We start from the raw sequence: 19,424 nt of genomic DNA, 5'->3' as shown, positions 1-19,424 counted from the left end.
ACTCTAAAAGACAAACAAATGATTTAAGGAATCATGATAAGAAACTTTCCGCATTTCAGTGACACTTTCAAACCAAGAGGAAAGACAACAATATCATATATAAGCTATACCTGCATATACTAATATATCGTAAATAGCCACAAGCTATTTTAAAAGCTCAAACATTCATTTGAGCAGAATAACGCATTGAACTGAAACGACAACTGATCAAACAGCAACCTGTACAGACAGTTGCTCAAGCCTTCCTATTCCCTGTAGTTTTAAGTAACTCAGAGTCATGTGAAAAGTACCACAAAGAATGACACCAGAAGTCTTTTATGCAAGTACCCACAGGTCATCCTTGCTTGGAGTATTGGTCAGTCCCGGGTTAGAAAAGGTACACAAGGGGAAAAAAAAAAAAAGTTTCAAATTAAATCTTCCTGAAGATCTTATTTGAGAAATCTCAAATGAACACACTTGACATTACTATGATTTCTAGAGGGGAAAAAAACTAAACATAATGAAAAGTACTTCAGGCTTTCTCTAATCCTGAACAGCTAAAGACATCTACAAATTAATTTTTTTCAGAAACCGTTTTGCAATGAACTTACAGTATCTTCTGTTACAAAAGACTCTAGATTTTTTTTTTTTTTTTTTTTTTACTGTCAATGCAACCTACCTCCCACCTCTGCATCTGGACTGCCCTTTGTTTTTCCTATCTGCTTCTGCTTTAGTGGTCCTCCGGCCCCTTGCTGCCCCTTTCCATTTCCATTCTGAATTGTTGCATTGGAAGAATTAACAACTTTATGTGGTGAAGATGGAGGGCTGTTAAGTTTATTGTTAGTATGACTACTAGCTTGTCTGTCTTTTAGTCTTTTCTTCAGGTGTTCTTGCATTTTGAGACTCCTTTCATCTCGCTGAATGAAGTTTGTCCTTCCATGAGAACGAGGTTCTACAGAGAAAGGAGAATTTACTTCATTATTCAGTACAATTTATTTGACATCTGAGAAACGCTTTGTAAGTTAGAAGAATAACTGCAGTAAAACTAGAACTTGAAAACCCACAGAACTTCACTGTGCTTGCTTTGCCAGTCTGTAGATGCGTGGAGCTGCATGGCTCACGTAACATCAGCTTGGGGCATCTGTGAAGTCCCAAGGAGTTTTACAGCTGATACTCAGGGGTCTCTGGGCAGCTGAGCAACAGATAAGAAACACGCACGTACCGCACTGCTGACTGGTAGAGCTTTGCTAAACCTTAGGAACCTCACCTGATAAAGAGTTTGTGGATTGGGCTCAGATCAGTGTATGACCATAAAGATCAGTTAGCAGGAGAACACACCTAGAGGTTTAATTCTGGTTTTGAAACAGTCAATGTTAGCCACGATGCTACAGTAAAATACCCAAAATATCTGCAAACTTCCATTTTTCCTATTTAACCCATATCCAAATTGCTGATCTTTTTTTTTTTTCTTTTTCTTAAAAATTATTTTTCACACTTGCTGAGTTCAGGTTGGTTTTTTTGTTTGTTTGTTTTAAATGTAATTCTTCAGGCCTTTCTCTTTTGTTAGCTGCTCAAGATTACCCCTTACAGCGCCTTCCCTGACACAGCCATCCATGCACATTTTCGAAGAAGTGTAAGCAAATTTAGGACCCGAACTGACTTTTTAAAACATAGTTTGGGTTCTATTGAATATTCTACCCTAGAAATGAGCTGAAATAGCTTGATTACTAATTTAAACTTGAGAAAGATAGTGAATGGTCTTACATATTCTAATTTCTTTGTGTCAAATGCCTGTTCATATAATAAGGCTTACAACTTGGTTTAATTCAGCAGTGACCCCAGTCTTCCACTGAAGTATTGCTTCACTTGTATTTAAAACATAGAGTGGACTTGCACTTCATCCTCCAACATGGATTACTGTGTTTTTCAGTTGATGTATGGTATTCTCATTTTCTTTCCAGTCATACCTGAACTTTGCCTAGTCAAAAATATACATTAATGTGTCACGTTAAATGCATTTTCAGAATACTTCATGCCCAGGCTGTGACAAAACACAGCAGTTTTGGAGAGCGGCATTTTAGATGAAGGTAGAAGCAATCATTGTGGCACTTACAGTTAACAAAAGTACGGATCCATGAAAAATATACACAGTAATAGAACACTTCTAAGTTACTGGTTTTGCATTGAATTCTTAAAAACTGAACAGCAGAAGATTTAAACTTCATAAAAATCATACTTCACACACACAGAGTGCCTTCAAACCAGACTCCACAGTACTTTACACACAAATGTATTTTAAGACTGCTCCCTGAGCCTTATATGTGTTTATGGGGCTAGTAACTAACACCAAACCCACATAAATGTGTATGTAACACAGCTACCGACAGAACTCGGCTCCCTCAGCCTAGATGCGCTGAGTGAAAGGCCTTGTCACATATTTAAACACCACCTGCGCGCTCACCTTGTTCTTGAAAAACGTGTGGTGGTGGATGCTGGTGAATGAACTGTGGCGGTAGCTCTCCTGTCCCAGGAACTGGAGGGTACACTGGGTGAGGTGGGTGGGGAAGCAAAGCATGGTGATGATGCATGTAATGTGGCACATGGGGAGGAGGAGGAGGAGGATGCATGGAAGGATGGAATTCAGCTGAGTGTGGCAATACCACCACTTTACGAACTCCATTTTCTTCCACCACCTGTCATGCAACATAAGAGATTAAAAGTTAGTACAATAACAATCTTATAAATTTAATAAAGAATCTCCACGCTTATGTTTATACCCATGATATAACATACAGGGATAATACCTATCAAAATGAATTCCAGTGGAAATGCAGCATATGCTTGCTGCTGGAAGAAACTGGAGTTTGAGGCAGTCAGTTTTAAAAAGCTGAACCCCACACACTGAAGTGCTAAGCGATCTATAATTTATGAATAATGTATATATTCTTTTAAACAAGAACTGTGAATTGATTAGGGTGTAATTCCCATCTACTTGTAATTACAGTTAGAACTGCTTTAGCCCACATCCGGACCGACAGCGCTACCGTATGTACAGGTCGCTGCATGCCGCCTCACCTGTGCTACACGTCTGCATGCATGTTCTTAGCCTATGGCAAGCACAAAGCATTACAAGTCAGCCCTGCTGTCTTGTACTATGATCCAACCCAACTCACATGTCAAAATATTCCATGTTTGCCACAGGCTAAGAGAATTCAGACAAGGAACCTGTCTGCATGTCTGAACTCTAGGATAAGAAGATGCTAAGACAGTGCATGCATACGCACACTTCTAAGCATGTGTCCTAACCCAGCCATATATAGGCTTCTTCTGGAATCTAAATTCTGCCAGCGTGCAACACGTTAATAACTCAATGTACTGCTTTTCCTACAGGAAATTTAAAATATGTTAAGGTTTTATACAATAGCATTTTTCTAAATCTTAAAACTGAGGAGAGACTTTGGACAGAACACAGGCTTTGAAAGACAAGGTGAGAAAATGACACCAGCGCAGGATTCACAAAAAGACGTATTTAACAATGATGATGATGAAATAAAACTATGCCCAGTGTAGTCTCATTTTTAAGACAGCCAGAACACACAAGCCAAGGCTGAGGCTTACAGGGTCCTTTCTCCAGGTAGGGCTCACAGGTTGTCATTCTGTGGTTACAAGTCCATTTTGCTCATCTGAGGGATTCCAGTTTTCAGGATCTACCATTCTGACTAGGTCAAAGGCTTCCAAGCTGACCATCAGAGAAAGCACCTGGTCATATTCCAGTTTGTTTCTTCTGCCACAAGACAGAAGTCCACTGGTGTAAAATTCAGATTGTACCCAATGAGAAGTCTGACTCAGAAGTAAACTAGACTCCACTAAACCCTATTTAAAGGCAGACAACAAATCAATTGTTTTCTCCTTCACGCAAAAAAAAAAATAAATAGGTATGAGTAACATAATTGGGGAGGGGGGTGGGGAAACAATGATAGGAAAATGTCCAATATTAAAGACAAGCAGACACTTTAATCAAGTCTCAGTAAGAAAACCAGGTGTTTTTTCTTAGATTGGTTTAAAATGAGTCTGTAGCTTTATGCTTCCTTCCTTCTACATCAATCACCTCCTCCAAGGTGCATTTAAAAGTGCAAATCACAAGTGCTATCAGGCAGGGCCTTACAAGGCTTTAGTATTAACAGAGATGAATCATGTAGTCAGCAGAAAACCTCTGTGGATTCAAGTGGGGGGTGCATTCCAGCTGCGGGCTGGCATACAAAATTGAGATGCAAAAAAAATTTATTTTTTTTAATACAATCCATAAAGTAAATAATACAAAATAAAACCCGCTTTTAGAAGATTTGCACTTCTATTACTATTACTAAAAATATACACAATTTGTATTTTCAAGCATTTAAAGAAAGCACTTACACAAAAACAGGCCATACGTTTTATCCTGTTAGTTCTTTCAAGATCCTCCCTTAAAGCATATTTAGTTTGGCTACAAGAAATCACTGTAGCATTTCCTAGCTGGCCAAGAAGACATTACGGATGTTGAAATACTGCTTACTCCAAAAGTACATTTTGAAAATCTCCTCAGCAAAAGACAAACTAATGAGAAACCATTCTTCTGAAGGGAAACAGAATGTGTCCACTCACAAACTGCTATGACAAAGTTCAGCTGTGAGACAACCTCAGAGTCAGCTGTATTATTAGCAATTCTTAACAGACTTTAAACAGAATAAAAAAAATTTACAAGAAGTCACTTAAGACTAAGCTTACACTGAATACACTTTGTTCTAGAAACAATGTGGGGGGCTTTCTGGTTCATCAACGTAACTAAATACACCACTCAACTGCAATACACCGCATAACACTAACACATGCTCTAACACATACAAGTCAAAACTCACAGCAAATTTTGATGGCTATGTTACTCTGTTTTATGTATACATTAAGCAAGAACAGGTGGCAGTTTTGAGTAGAAGGCATACATTAATATAGCAAGACTTTCCTATGATTTTACAGCCCAAAGTTGCTATGTCCCCATTCTCCACTACTGAATCACTTCATTCCACTTTGGCAGAAACCAACATAACTATCCCTGGGCTCCTCCACAGATTAGGGAACAGAAAGTTCAAGTCTCATCTACCGACACAAACAGTAACTCAAGCTCTGATTTAGAGTTGGTTTCAAACTTGTCTACCCCTGTCAGAATGACCCACAGAAAACAACCCCCCTCGGCTTCATGTGACAGCAAACACACAACAAATGTATTTTTCAGTTTGTACACCTCAGCATTTGCCAGTGCTTTGCATACTGTTTGCACTGAAGACTCAATTTCATATTGGTGCATAAATTATCTGGGGAATCTTTCTTCAGGATCTGCATGAAAGTAGTTAATTGTAATACCAGAAGCACAAAACGGAGAGGCAGCTGTATGCAAAAAGACAACTGCCTGGAGAACTCAAGAACATACAGCTACAAGGTTTTCAAGCCTACTCAGAAAACTCCTGTTTTGAATGTCACTAGAAAATTAGAAACCTAGCCTGCCCTGTTTAAACATTTGTTTTTAATTAATTTCCTTTAAAAATGCATTAAAGTAAATTGAACTGGCAACTTCAAATATCTCTGTGATAACAGTTCCAATACCACACACAGGTCTGATCTGCTGTGACTTAACAGCACAGAGGAGTGGAAAAATCAGTGACAACGGAAAAGTAAAGCTGGGAGAGAAGCCCAGAGTCCTGCTCATTTCATAGGCACACGTCACTAGCATTAACACTCCTCTTCACACTTCTACTGTAACAGCAGAGTGCTTTGCTGAATGTTAAGGAGATCAGAGCTGGTAAAGAAAGGGGCATTGAAAACTTTGATAAATAGAGTTATATTAGGAGAGAAAAATTTGAATTATGAAAAGACATGAAAGAGAAATATCTTATGCAGTCCGGGAAGGGGGGAAGACCCAAGGGATGAAAGAGAATGATACTGGTATACGACCCATATAACCTCAGCGTAAGAAACACGAGTCTCACATCCACCGTATGCATGAGACACATTCTGTTCCGCTGCTGCCCCCAGCTCCGCTCCCAGCAACGCCAAGCGCTGCCTGTACCCATAGCCCTCCGACACCGAGCCGGCGGCAGTCAGCTGGGATTGCTCGAATGACCCACGCACCTACTTTCACCTTGAAAACAGGACTGCAGGAAAACCAAGATGTGGGTCCTGCTAATGGGGCTCTGAGAGCCAATTCAGAGCCATCTACAGGATTACTAAAAGTAATCTTTTACTGCCTGGAAGCATTATTAAAAGAATCCTGTAAACTAGATCAAATTTTACTAAGTCAACAGAAGGTGACAGAGCCTACAATAAAGTAAGTTAAATAGTTGATAAGTTCAATGGAAAAAACATGAGAAATGCTTTTAACAGCGGTTCCAGATAAAATAATCAATAGCCTTATTGTTAAAGCGCCACGAACATACTGAAATAGAAGAATAAATTAAAGTTTACCTGAGATACATAACCGGGAGGCACAAATATAGGCGGCATAGAACCATTTGGTGACATCATAGGAACATGTGCTGGACCTGAGAAGTAACAAGGTGCCACTTTTTAACAAATGAGGCTTTTACAGACTTGAGACACCTTTTTTTCCAGAGGTGGTGGCTCACTTTGGTGCCTGAAAAGCCAGCAACTGCATCCAACTCTGTATTTATGGAACTACTTTCAGACAAGTAGATTTAGAAGCAAGGCTAAAACTATCCAATTAAAGTGTCAGTCAGGAGAGAAACTTAAATAATCCGGACTGCGAGTTTCAAAAAAATAGAAAAGTGGCTGTAGCTGTACCAAGCTGCCACCAAGAAAAGCGATGCAATTTATGTCACCGATGGACAATGCGTTTTCGCATTCAAAATACACATTAAGTAGGACTTAACTTTCAGAAAGCATCCAGAATTTTAGACAATATTGCTGAATGCAGGTATGGCTGTACATTTATTCTACAAAAAGCACAGGTTAGATTTATTCCAACCATCACACTTAAACAGCCAACAGTATTTGTTTAATTGTACAAAACTCAGCTCAGATAATTTTAGTTCTTTTTTTGTGACAGTTAAAAGTCTGTAGCAACATCATCAGCACCACAGTAATGCTGACACAGCTGGTGTACCAACATTTTTTGGTTTTAAATAAGAATATATTATTTTTCATATCAAGTTGAAAAAGTATTTCTGTCTACGATCTGATGAAAGCAGAATGGACACGTTTTATATAATATCATTTGGAAAGATGAAAAATATTCCAAAAATGGAAGTACTGATAAATTCAATTTGACTTACAGGAGATATTTTGATCCGACTCAGATTTGCAGTTCTGTAACTTACCCAGAGGTAAAAAGTAGTTTGCAGCCACACACAGAGGGTAGCAATGCTTCCCACAAAATCAGCAGACCGCTAATGCCACTACCTTACAGTAAAGTGAGGTCGCACAGCGTCTATTAAAGTTGTTTAGATTAGTGTGGACTAAATCCCATGCACACTCACGTGATAAGATTCTGAGAAGACAGTTATTCAAGGATCGTTACAAAAACAGTTGAGATGCCAGCCTTTTATAAATTAGCAAAGACTACAGAGACGCAGGGGATCTTGGCAATTTCCCAGTGCTCATTTGTGCTTTAAGTACAAACTGAAAAATCTGATTTATTACATTGCAGAACATATAAAAACACATTTGACATTACAGAAACAAATACTGGTAGTAATTCTGTGATATTCGCAAAATCAAGATATTTGGATTCAGTACTTCAGTTTTTCCTTTACCTTGAATACATTGAATGTGTCCATCTTCAGTTGTAATTGTAAATGTTTCACCTGGGTTTACCTGTACAAGAATAACCTGTAGATAACAAAACACAGAAGAGGTGGTGGGTTTTTGGGGGGTTTGTTTGTTTGGTTTGGTTTTTTTTTTTAATTTTAGGAATTACCTGGGGGGGTGTGCAAAACCCCCGTGTCTTCCTTATACCCACATTAGATTAAAATAATATAGCTCTGGTAAACTTAAAAGAGTAAAAAAGCAAGATGAGAAACACTGATGGGTACAATGAAATTTCTTCATACTTTTGACATAAAATCATTAGTGTTGCTTAATCAGTCTGATTACTACCAGAAGTGCTTCCCTTGATACAACTGAAATAATTAACTAAGCTTTTATTTTCAATGTTTTCACACTGCTTTTTCTTCTTTTACTGAAGCAATACATACCTTAAGATCCATTTTGCTTTCCAAGCTTTGCCTGAGATTATTTCAGTTGCAGGGCTAAACTGACAGAATCATGACTACACACACAAACAAATGAAAAGGAAAGAAAAAAGATCCTTTGTGCAAAACTCAGCCATATTTTTTCATTGAAAGCATGCTGGTACGTATTTTGATGATATATTTTGCGGTGCCATCAAGTAACTTAATGAAGTGTGCAGTCCTTTGGGGATGGAAAGAGGGTAGAAGAGGTGATAAAGCAGGTCACTCCTACCACCTCCACTCTACAACTCCTGAAAGATCAGGTGTATTTTCTCACATACTTGTGTAATCCTGTAGCTAAAGAAATACAACCAACAGTGAGATTCTGCCGGTCAATTTGAAAGAGACGGCATGCACTTTCGCACAGATCAACGTAGACACCTGCCAGAATTATTCCTCAGGCAGGGTACAGCACCATTTCCCTCGTGCTGGGTAACACAAATGATCACCTCATTCCATCCCACAGCACATGCTTCAGTCTTACTGTAAAATAATGGCAGCTGTGCTTCAGTTTTATTCTAACGTGACAACTTTACTCCAAGAATTTTGTAGTGAGATTCCACAATATGACATAGGGACAGGTCTAATTCTTAGGTAAAATGAGGGGTTTGGCCATGTCAGAACCGCACAGTTACACAGTCAAAATTCCACCCTGGTGACAGCTAGCACATAAAGAAGGCCAATGTAAACACCAAAATAAAATATATTTGTAAAACTAGTTAAGAAACTCAAAAAGTATAATTTTCTTTCATTCTATTTTTATAAAATATTTTTATACTATTCATGGAATCACAATTACATCAGGTAGATGCAACCCAAAGAGATTACCTAGTCATCCAACTCCTGGTAAAAATGAACTACACATGATGTTAATGAATAAACCCGTCTATTTTGTGCTGCTGTATCTCCAATGATGAAGCTCCATAAACTCCCCAGGCATCTGCAGCACCGTTTCACTATCCTCAACGTTACAGATTTTATCATCTAACTTCAGCATTCCCTGCTTCAACCTGAACCCTTACTCCATGTCTTAACCACCAAAGAAATAAAGAATAAAACACCAGTAAAGGAAAGATTGTTTCCTGTGATTTAGGTGACATACCCCGTATATAAATTTTGGGGGATTTTTATCTGCCTTTTTTTGGAAACAGTGCAACACCGATGACTTCCACTTGCAGTCTTTACCCATCCCTTGGCAGACCTTTTTCTTAAGGACCACTACCAACGAGATACTCCTTACGATAAGCTGACTACTCTACCCAAATACAGGACCTGTTGCTAATTTTCTAGATTATCTTTCTAGTAATCCAAATAATTTCAGGCTTCCAAGACGCTTGCAATTCCTCCCACTTCATATCAGCTGCAGATTTACGAAGTACACCTCAATTCTACTGTATTGGTCATAAACAGATGACTGAAAAGAATGAGACTTAGAGAGATCTTGTGGCCCCTCATTCAACCTCTGCATTTTGACCAGCTTCACTGCCCACTCTTTTCCAAAGACTTTGCCAAGTAGCTTACGCTGGCCTCAACTAAAGCACATTTCTTCTCCTGCTAACATGTAAAGGAGTCAGCACGAGCATGCCCACGTTTCCTGAAGTTACAGCCTATGCCTCCTGCTTCTGTCTCCCTCTGCTCTTGAGTGTGCAGCCTCTGCACAGAACGAGAGTGAGGTTGCACCGATCTGTTCCATTTAAACTCCTGTGTGTAAAGCAAGACTCAAAGGAGCAGACTGATAGATGGTGTTTAACACTCATTTTGCTGCTTTTACATATTGCTATATTAATCTTAGCTTTTATTTTTTAACAGGGGATGCAGAAGCATTATGAACACAGACCCTGCTCCAGTGAGTTCACAAGACAGGAGTTTTACTTTAGGTAGACAAGTTGCTTCTGGACATCAGTAAAACTCCAAAACCCCCTGAAAAGGCCATCCAGCCAGTCAGCAGTATTTATTACAACTCTAGAGAAAGACAGATGTCAGAGAATACTTTTAAAAATGGCATAATTAAAGCACTGAAATTTAAGCAGATCTGTCCTTTCAGATACTTATAAATTTATGCCACTGAATTTCAAGGAGAAAAAGAGAGATTAGCGATGTTAATTGTTTAAAGAAGACTGACAATAAGGGGCTGGAGGTTTGCCAGAGCACAAAAAAGCAGGAAAGATGAGGTCTGCTGCAAACAGCTGCTAGGTTGTCTGTTGCAAACAACAGTAGGCAGAGGACAGGGCTCCATAGGCAGGTATTAAACCTCACAGCAAGCCTCATCTTTGAGGGCAAAAAAATTCAGAGACAGGAAAGTGATTCTTTTAGAAATTCAGAGCCTCTGACCGTGTCAGATCTTCAGAACAGGTTTCAATTAACTGAAGTTCTCAGAAACAGTTCAGGAAACTATTAACTGAACTCAGTGAAAAGGATCATAAGTAACTGGTGTAATCACAGGGCTGTAGAGCCATTCAGAGACTGGAATTTCAGGAATGCATGGGGCAATGTGTTATAGGAATGACTCACTATAATTAATGAAACAAACGCAGTTCCATCTACCTTCCACCAAGGAAAATTTCACTCAAGGAAGCTTTAGTGTTTCTAGTGAGTCAATCTAAGCCAAGTTAGAGGACAGACTAGCGCTAGGAGTCGCAGATCTGTTAACGCCTTCAGGTGTCCCTGCAACCATCTCACAACTAGTACAATCAACACAGTTTGAAAGCTATTTCAAAGCACTGGTCAGTGTTTTGCTTTTATCCCTTACTCACACACTTACCATTGCGGAAGGTTTTTTCAGAACAAGAACCCTTTCCAGAAAACTTCCAACCCACATTTTACGTGAAATGAAACTAACAAAGGGGGTGCTGCATCTGACTGTTCAAAGTGATTGGCCGAACAGCACAAGTTTTTCTGAAAACAAAACCACTGTACAATACTCTACAATTAGCCTACTCTCAACAGCATTGGCAGCAAAATAATTAAAATTCATCTGCATAAATAAAGCTTCTAAGTTAATACTCTATTTAAAAGCAAACTTGCAAATGTGAAGAGACTGTGGCTCAAAAGCCTCTCTAGAGGAAAGTGCCACAAATGAGCAGCAAGTGTATTCACTAAGCCTCTGAAGGATGGCAACACAACATGGATGGCAGCACAACATTGTTGTTTACATACAGACATGTTAGAATGAGAAATGTTGGCACATTAACATAAAATCACTTTCCTGGTCCTGTGAAGAGTTTTCATTAGAAAGACCTATTAGTTACTTTCAATATAATTCAATTACAAGTCTTCAAGTCTACTCTTCAAATGCCATTTTCCCACGCATGTCCAAGACACAACTCTTTTTTTTTTTTTTTAAACCTCACCTAAATTGGCAAACAGTCTCCACTAGGTTCTGAAAATTTCAATGACTGTCACCTTTTGAGTCATTCCATACACACTAGTATTTTACACCCTGATCTATACATGCTATACAGATACAGCTATGGAGATGGTATCCAATTAGATCTACTTGGATCTCTTTTCCTTGTGTAACATGAAACACTACCTATTGAGTAGCCTCACAGCTGGTCAGTGTCTAAAATTTCATGTTGCTAATGCGAGAACTTCAGAAATAGCTCAGAGACTCTGTAGCTTTACTTATTCCAAACTACATCTACGTTGTACTTTTATCTCCAGAGTCTGAGAAAAAAAAAAAGGGGGGGGGGGGGGGGGGGGAGGAAAAAAAGTACACTATTTTTTAAAATAAAGCCTATTTTTCCAAGTATACCAGAACTGAAACAATGCAGACTTCTCCTTCTTAATCTGTAACAATTACAAAGTAAATGGTATCTTATTTAAAACCAGCTTTAGGGTCAATCAGATCCTCAATTCACGACTATTTTGCTGTACCTTGTTTATCCACTGTACATTCAAACATGCCAAGGTCTTCACTGTTACCCTTCATAATCATTTTGTATGACAGTTATCCTCCAGAAACTTTTATGCAACTTTCCCATCTGGATTAACCCCTTAATTCCTATTTCAATTAGTGTCAAACACTTGAAGTTTTTTTCAATTAGTCAAACTAATTGAAGTTAGACACTGATCAGATTAAAGCGATGGGCACTTCTGTCCCTTGCTTCAACAAAATGATTATTTAACTCCAGGCACATAAAGCCTTCAAATTTATGTTTTGTTATTACAGACTCCTAGAACAGCCTGGGTTGGAAAGGACCTAGAGAGATCATCTGGTTCAACCTTTTGTGGGAAAGGGAGCCCTGATCAGAGTACCTAGCACCCAGGCCTAATCGCAGCCAGCCAACAAACAGCCGCTTTGCTATTTAAAATCAACAAACTCACTCTCTCCTACCAGGATCTATCTTGTTTGTAGCTGCTTCTTAAAATCAAGAACCAGTGTTAAAATGTCTGGATGCCTGTAATATTTCTGAGTGCACTGGAAGCCTCTGAATGATGGGAAGCTATCTCAGCATTTGTAGTACAAGGCACTTGGCTTCCACTGCCAAATGGTAAATCCACTTCAAGTTTACTCACAATTTATATAAGCTTGTGACTCGAACTGTTTTGCTTTCGCTTCTGTCTGTGCTTCTAATCATACTAGGTACTTCTGAAGAGTTGTGTCCAGTAAAATTCTAAAGTTTCAACTCAATATCTCAAGTTTCACCACTGCACTGTAATTATTAATGAAGATACTTAATATCATGAAGCCAAGGTCTTTCCTCTCATTTCCTTGCAACAGACTTCTTGGTTTTGAGCACTGCAACCACCTGCAAATCTTTATTGATTATTTTACATGAGCTTCAGAAAAGCTTTCAAAACCTTAGGGCTTTATTAAATCCCTATTTTTTTCCTTTTATTGATTTTTAGTTCAATTTTAAAGCACTTAAAAACATGTGTGTAACAAATATTCCTTTTAATCTGTAATCTTCTCACATTTCCACTATATTAATGTTGATTTTCTTCCTCCATATATTTGCACTTCTATTTTACTGATGATATCAGGGCCAAGAACCATATGCTTTTCTAACATTGCAAATCAGTATCGTAGTTGCTTTATTTCAGGCTCCTCCTCTTCCAGCCATCATGAGTTGTACAACAAATAGTTTTTCTATCTGTTCTGTTTTCTACAGTATGCTTGAATGTCAACCTCCCTACTAGCACCGCTGGCACAGTATTACATGACTTGTGCAAAAGCACAACGAATTTACTTGCCTGCTGTATGCTGTCCCCATTAACCATATGAGGTAGAAGTGGCACTTCATTCAATATAGGCGTAGCTTCTAATGGAGGCGGCTGGTCGGCCATCATGTCTGAAAACTATTCATTGACAACTGCTCACAGTAACCACCTGCTAAAACAAAAAGAGAGTGACAATATTAGATACGTCTCTCCCCTCCCCCAAATAATTCTCTACTTCATTTGCCAAACTTGGTACCAGTATTTCAGAAGAAAAATACCGCAGTGCCTTCAGGTCTTTTTTTTTTTTTTCCCCTCCTTCTTCTCCACAAAGCAAACACTTGCACTATGATATTAACTGAATCCTTTAATGATAGCAATTCAAGAACATCTGAAAAATCCATAGGAAAATATGAGACTTCAACACTCCACAACTCTCCCTCAAAGATTTTCAAATAATCAATTTTCAAATAAAGTCAGAAAAACTGACTTTAATTGGAGACAAAGTTACAATAAAACATCCACTTTAGCTTCACCACACATTTAAAGACTTGTGCAAACTGACAGTCTTAAAAGCATGGAGCATCACCTGTGATCTTTAAGGTCCTTTCCAACCCAAACCACTCTACGTCATCTAACAGAGTCCTTCACAATGGAGTACACTCAAGTAGTCTAACACATTATCTGACTTTTCACTTTAAGTACAGCATTTAAGCAACACATATCCTTCCTCCAAAAAATGCTTCCTAAATATGTATCATGCATATTTAATTTCACATGCCAGAAGTGATGAAATCAGTTCATTAAATGAAGCAATTACACAGTAGTGTATTTTACACTTATGCAGCACTTTATTCCTAGATTTGTAGTTACAATTTCTAAATTGCTTGTACTCCAGAATCCATGACCCAGGTTTTAGGCCAAAGAATTCACATACTACATGCACATGTCAGTCCTTGTGATGATCAAAAGAAATCCTAAACTGTGCAGTTTCTTCAGTGCTGCAACATGTCATCAGTACAGAGGTCTGACAGTGAAAAGAAGGCTTAAGGCAACACAAGAGAGTAGAGAGTACTTTGTACTAAGTCTTCAAGTGAGTACCATGGAGAATTGCATACGGAAAAGTGCCGTATAGTTTTGGGCTTCTAGTAAATCACCTGTAATTATAAGAAGTCAAAATACAATCCAAATGTTAGTGAATTTTCAGCGTATAGTTAATTCAGCAACCATAAAAAGCACAAGATAACAGGATACAGGAAATGCTGACATTTCCTTCTCCCTTCCCATTACCTCCTATAAACCCATACAGAAGACAAAATGCAGTTTGGATAGTCCAATTCATTAAATTAAAAAGCAAAGTTAAAACAAAAAAACATTTCCCCATCCCCTTGTTCACTTCTCTATATCCAGTACAGAAATGACAGTGTTGGGGGGGGGGGAGGAAAAAAAAAAGGAAAACTCCTGATTAATTGTGTACTTGTGGAACTGAATCTTCAGCAGATTAGCCACAGTGGGGGAAATATCATAGCATGACTGTTACAATTTCTTCTGGTGTTAACTCATTTTGTTCAGAAAGGATCTGTAATAAAAGCTGAGATTACAAGGATTTCTCGTGTATTACCATCGCAAGTTACAGAGGCTGGTAGCATCCATTGGTAAAAACCACATCCCCTCTTATTTGCAAAAGCATCTCAAAATAATTGATACTATCACACTGCCACAAAACACCACATAACAAAATACCTAAGGCTGCCAAAGAAACCAGCTCATTTTGCATACCAATTGTTTTCTGGGTGTGCTCCAGTTACAACTTTAAGAGGCCAAATATGACTGCACAGGTGCAAGGGCTAGACACAAACTCCAAAGATTAAATTTGTATCAGGTTTGTCCCAAATATACTTAGCTACCTTAGCATGTTATTTATTTCCCTAATAAAATAATCTTCCATCTTATTTGTCAGATTTTGAATTACCTCTGCCAGGGAAACAAACTCATCTGATTGTATATAACTATTCCACTTAAAAATACCTGCATGGTAACATATGTTAAAATTAAGGCAGAAGTTTCTTCCACTACATGTCCCATTTTTAGAGCTTTAGAGGTTAGATCTAAGTCTCAAGGAGCTATTAACGGGAATACAGTGTACACAAGCAGATTGAAAATATTTTATATATGCTTATAGTCTCAATTTCTTTCATCTAAGAACCTCAAAGATGACAGAAATTAGGACTGAACATGAAGGGGAAATCCCTTTACCATAAAGCAACTACATTTGCACTCAAATGTTCAACTAACCAAAATTACCAGCTGCAGAAAAACATGTTCTGAAACAAGTCCCAATACCACCTGCAATTTTAAATAAACATTCAAAGTTTCTATACTAGCCTCCTACATTGGCTGAGTATAATTCTCTGAGGCTTTGTCTGTATTAGTGAGCAGCACAGTCTAGTTAGTACAAATTGCAGGGCACAGCACCAACATCCACATGGTTTTTAGAATCCTTAATCTACTGCCTAATGACACAGGCAGTATTTACATTTACACCTACACACACATATGTTCCACTTGCTTAGTGCTGTAACTTCACATCTTTCAGAGAAATAACTTAATACTTGGAGCATTAGGAAACAAGTCTCCAAAACCAGTAAATAAGATTTCATGTCTTAGCAGGAATCTCCTTACAGACAGCGGAAACAGAAATACTTGTATAAATGAAACAGTTCTAATAACTCTTGGGCAGTTTCAGTTGGCTCAGAACACAAAACATTTCACTGTACAGCTGGGCTCAGATGGTGGCAAGCTGCAGAACACTAATGACAGAGAGGAACATCCCCCAACATACCAATAGATTTGCAAAAACCAAGGGGTTTTTTTTTGGTTTTTTTTTGAGCACAGCTTCATTCCTTGAAAATACTGGTAAGAGAGCAGCAAAAGACACTGCCGCTCTCAAAGGTCGTACCTCTAACGGTAAACAAGCATGGGACTCAACCCCTCCCCAGTTTACCAGGTAAAAAAATTTCCAAGGGAAATAAAGGACTCATTCCGAATGCGGTATCAACAGGTTCACCTCCCAAAAGCCTCTGTTTTATTCAAAGAAGTAGGTGGTATTTGGGTAAATAAAAAGGAAATTCCCCAAAAGTTATTATGTACTCAGCACAATTTCCTGAAAAACAAAACAAAGAAATAGACATCGATCTTGAAAAGCCATTACCCACAGCCTCCTAGCAGTAGCCTAGGAGCACGGAACCCGCCGTCCTCCAGCTCAGCCGCAGACTCTCGGCCCCGAAGGCAGCGGCAGGGTAAGCCATGCAGCACGCTGCTGCCAGGGAGGAAGGCAGCTGCTTCCCAAGAAAAGATGGAGGGCAACCACTGCACCGGCAGAGAGGAGATTTGAGCATCCTGAACCCACCTCCATCTACAAGTCCCACCAAGTCTCACAGCTTCCCTCCTGTGCTGTTGCTGGGTGTTCTCTGAACCCTCGGCTTTACCCCAGACCAAGTCACCTTGGATAGGCAAATCCACCGCGAGCTGTAGACAGCCCATAAAGGAACAACCTACCCATGGGTAGAACTGCATCAAAAAGCTGCTCGGTCCCCTAAGGCTAGTTTCTTCTACCACATGCTTGGTAACAGAGGCTCTGACTGCTGCTTTCCACGGTCTGTTCTTGGCAGCTAGTGTTTTATCATCACTACTAACTATCCAAGGGGTCTGAGCAAAAAAAAAAAAGAAAAAAAAGTATTTGCACTAAGAATTCACAGGCTGCATTGACATTAAAGATGAGCTAATACACATAATTTTAAATTCTAGACTAAAAATAAACAAAAATCCCATCTGCAAGCATTAAAGCCTAGACAAATATTGTTATTTTCAGAGCTGCAAAGGAATATACTGAGAATTAGTGATTCATTATATATGAATCAAGAGCAGAATTTGTAGAGGTATCTTCTAGAGCTTTGTCACCATGCATTGGAGATTTCTGAGTCAGTATGGAATTAAACAGATTAATTTTTAGAAAGGTTACATTTTGCAAGGGTACTTCTGGCCTGATTCACTTCTTTGCAGTGGTTTCTATTAGACATCAGCTAAAGGTCATTTCCAAACCTTGTTTGAGCCGAAGGATGAATTCAGCCCATATAAATAACTGGGACTAACCATTTCAGAAACAAACCTTCTGAAGCACTGTTTTAGCAAAGCTGAAAGAATTAATAGTGGATATCACATTTCTAAGTTAACAGAAATCTACACCAGAAATAGCTTGAGCTTTTGCTTTCAAAGACTATTTGCTCAAGACAGACATCTAAAAAGCTGAAATATTTTGTCATTTCATAACATTAAAAACTAAATAAAACCAGTTCGTATTTCAAATATGTACTGAGAAGTGTTCCCCGGGTAATTAAACACTGTGCTAATGTAATATGGTTAATCATGTTAACCATATTAAAAAAAAGCAGTATTTTCCACTGACAGTCTCACACTACAAAGGCTTCTAAGAAAAACAGAAAATCTTAATGACTAGCCTTCCAGAAAACAATTACGGTATACAGTGGCTGTGCCTGACCTCACTTCCTGACATAGTAAAAATGCCGAGACTCTGGAAGACTGAAACATTGGCCTTCCCTTTTCTCTAGCCCAAATTCTTCTCAACCAGCGCTGCAGTCATCCTGGACCCCATCCAGCTCCCGAGGATTCGCACTGAACTCAGTGTTCACTGATTCATGCCTACTCCCGCCTGAAGTCAGCGCCTCAGCTGAGGAAGCTGGGCTCCTATTTACATACAGAACAGCTATTGTGCTCCCTACACAGAGCCAGCAAAGCACAGGTAGCTAGCTGAAATCTACACAATACTAGATCATCACACCTTAAGTCTGGAAAACATCATCAAACCTCACGAGATGTTTTGAAATTAAAGTCTAAAATAGCTTCAATCCAAAGTGAAATAAATACACAATTCTAGGACGTCGGGGTAACAAAATGTTTACTAAAACTACTCACACCAAAGCCTACTGCATTACAAAGCCTCCTTTAGCCATTCGCCAACAACATATGGCCACGTTCAACTCAGTCACTTCTACCTGAACGACACAACAGAAACAACCTCAAAATTTTAACAGTAATACCTCTAAGAAGAAGTTAAAATCACAATAACTTCCCTGTATAAACACATCAGTTCTGTTTGATCAACAGCTTTGAACAGTCACCAAACACCAACACCACATCAACAATTTTATAGACATGGTTTCTCTTTAGGCAGTAACAATGAATTCGCAACTATTGATGTGCAGGGTATGTAACAACCAATAGAAGTTTGTATATTCATTAAATGTCTTTTATAGGGCTATCAAAAATAAGAAAAAAATCATACTGAGAAAGTAACTTTTTCATTGGAATTAGATCCTTTAATCATATTAATAGAATATAAGATTATCTATTGTGCAAATGTGTAGGTATTATGTATTTAGCAAGTTTTAAAAATCCTGTTATCCCATACTAAAATATTGTCCTATTATATTAAAAATCTCTCTCCAGAAAGTTACTGCACAGAAACTAAATGGGAGGAACACTGTAGACAGAAATGGATCAGCTTTGTTCCACTGTCCAGAGCAGAAGCTGAACAGATTTCATAAACTGTAAAAAAAAAAGTTTATCATCCCACACAGAAGCTATCACAAAGACTGTATTTTCCTTTTAGTAAGTGCTGGATTTAATATAGGAAGTTCCTATTCTAAGGAACTTATTCCGTAAATGGAGACTTTTTTCTTTTATGTTTTTAAATACAGTATGCCCGAGTTAGAAAAAACAATGTGTCCCGGACCAAAGAGGAAGTCTGATGGAGAGCTAGAAATTTAGCTCAGACTTCCTGATTTCTAGGTTCAGTGCCTCATGCAACCTTCTAGTCTGATCATCTTTATATTTATTGCAGGAAGTACACTGCTAAAGTATTGCTATTTATTAAAAGCAGTACTGTATAAAATCCTAAATCTTTAATTATATCTTTTATATTAATATAAT

General features: G+C 38.4%; 1 protein-coding gene across 3 annotated transcripts in view; it reads right to left on the bottom strand.

The window, feature by feature from the left end:
- The window catches only part of LOC121097306 (fibronectin type-III domain-containing protein 3a-like), a 49,069-nt gene that overhangs the window by 17,666 nt on the left and 11,979 nt on the right, over positions 1 to 19,424 (bottom strand). The window contains exons 3-7 of one of the 3 annotated variants that reach the window (XM_040614159.1): positions 13,452 to 13,590; positions 7,779 to 7,854; positions 6,472 to 6,548; positions 2,441 to 2,672; positions 659 to 931 (exon numbers count right to left, since the gene is read on the bottom strand). In XM_040614159.1, the coding sequence (XP_040470093.1) occupies positions 659 to 931; positions 2,441 to 2,672; positions 6,472 to 6,548; positions 7,779 to 7,854; positions 13,452 to 13,547 (754 nt within the window). In that variant the 5' untranslated portion in view covers positions 13,548 to 13,590. Of the gene's footprint in view, positions 1 to 658; positions 932 to 2,440; positions 2,673 to 6,471; positions 6,549 to 7,778; positions 7,855 to 13,451; positions 13,591 to 19,424 lie in introns of those variants that run through there. The other 2 variants (XM_040614160.1, XM_040614161.1) reach the window with 2 other exon arrangements.

This window comes from Falco naumanni, chromosome 14, assembly GCF_017639655.2.
Source record: "Falco naumanni isolate bFalNau1 chromosome 14, bFalNau1.pat, whole genome shotgun sequence".
NCBI lineage: Eukaryota > Metazoa > Chordata > Aves > Falconiformes > Falconidae > Falco > Falco naumanni.
The sequence above is the reverse complement of the archived record's forward strand: the minus strand, read 5'-3'. Positions and strand labels throughout refer to the sequence as shown.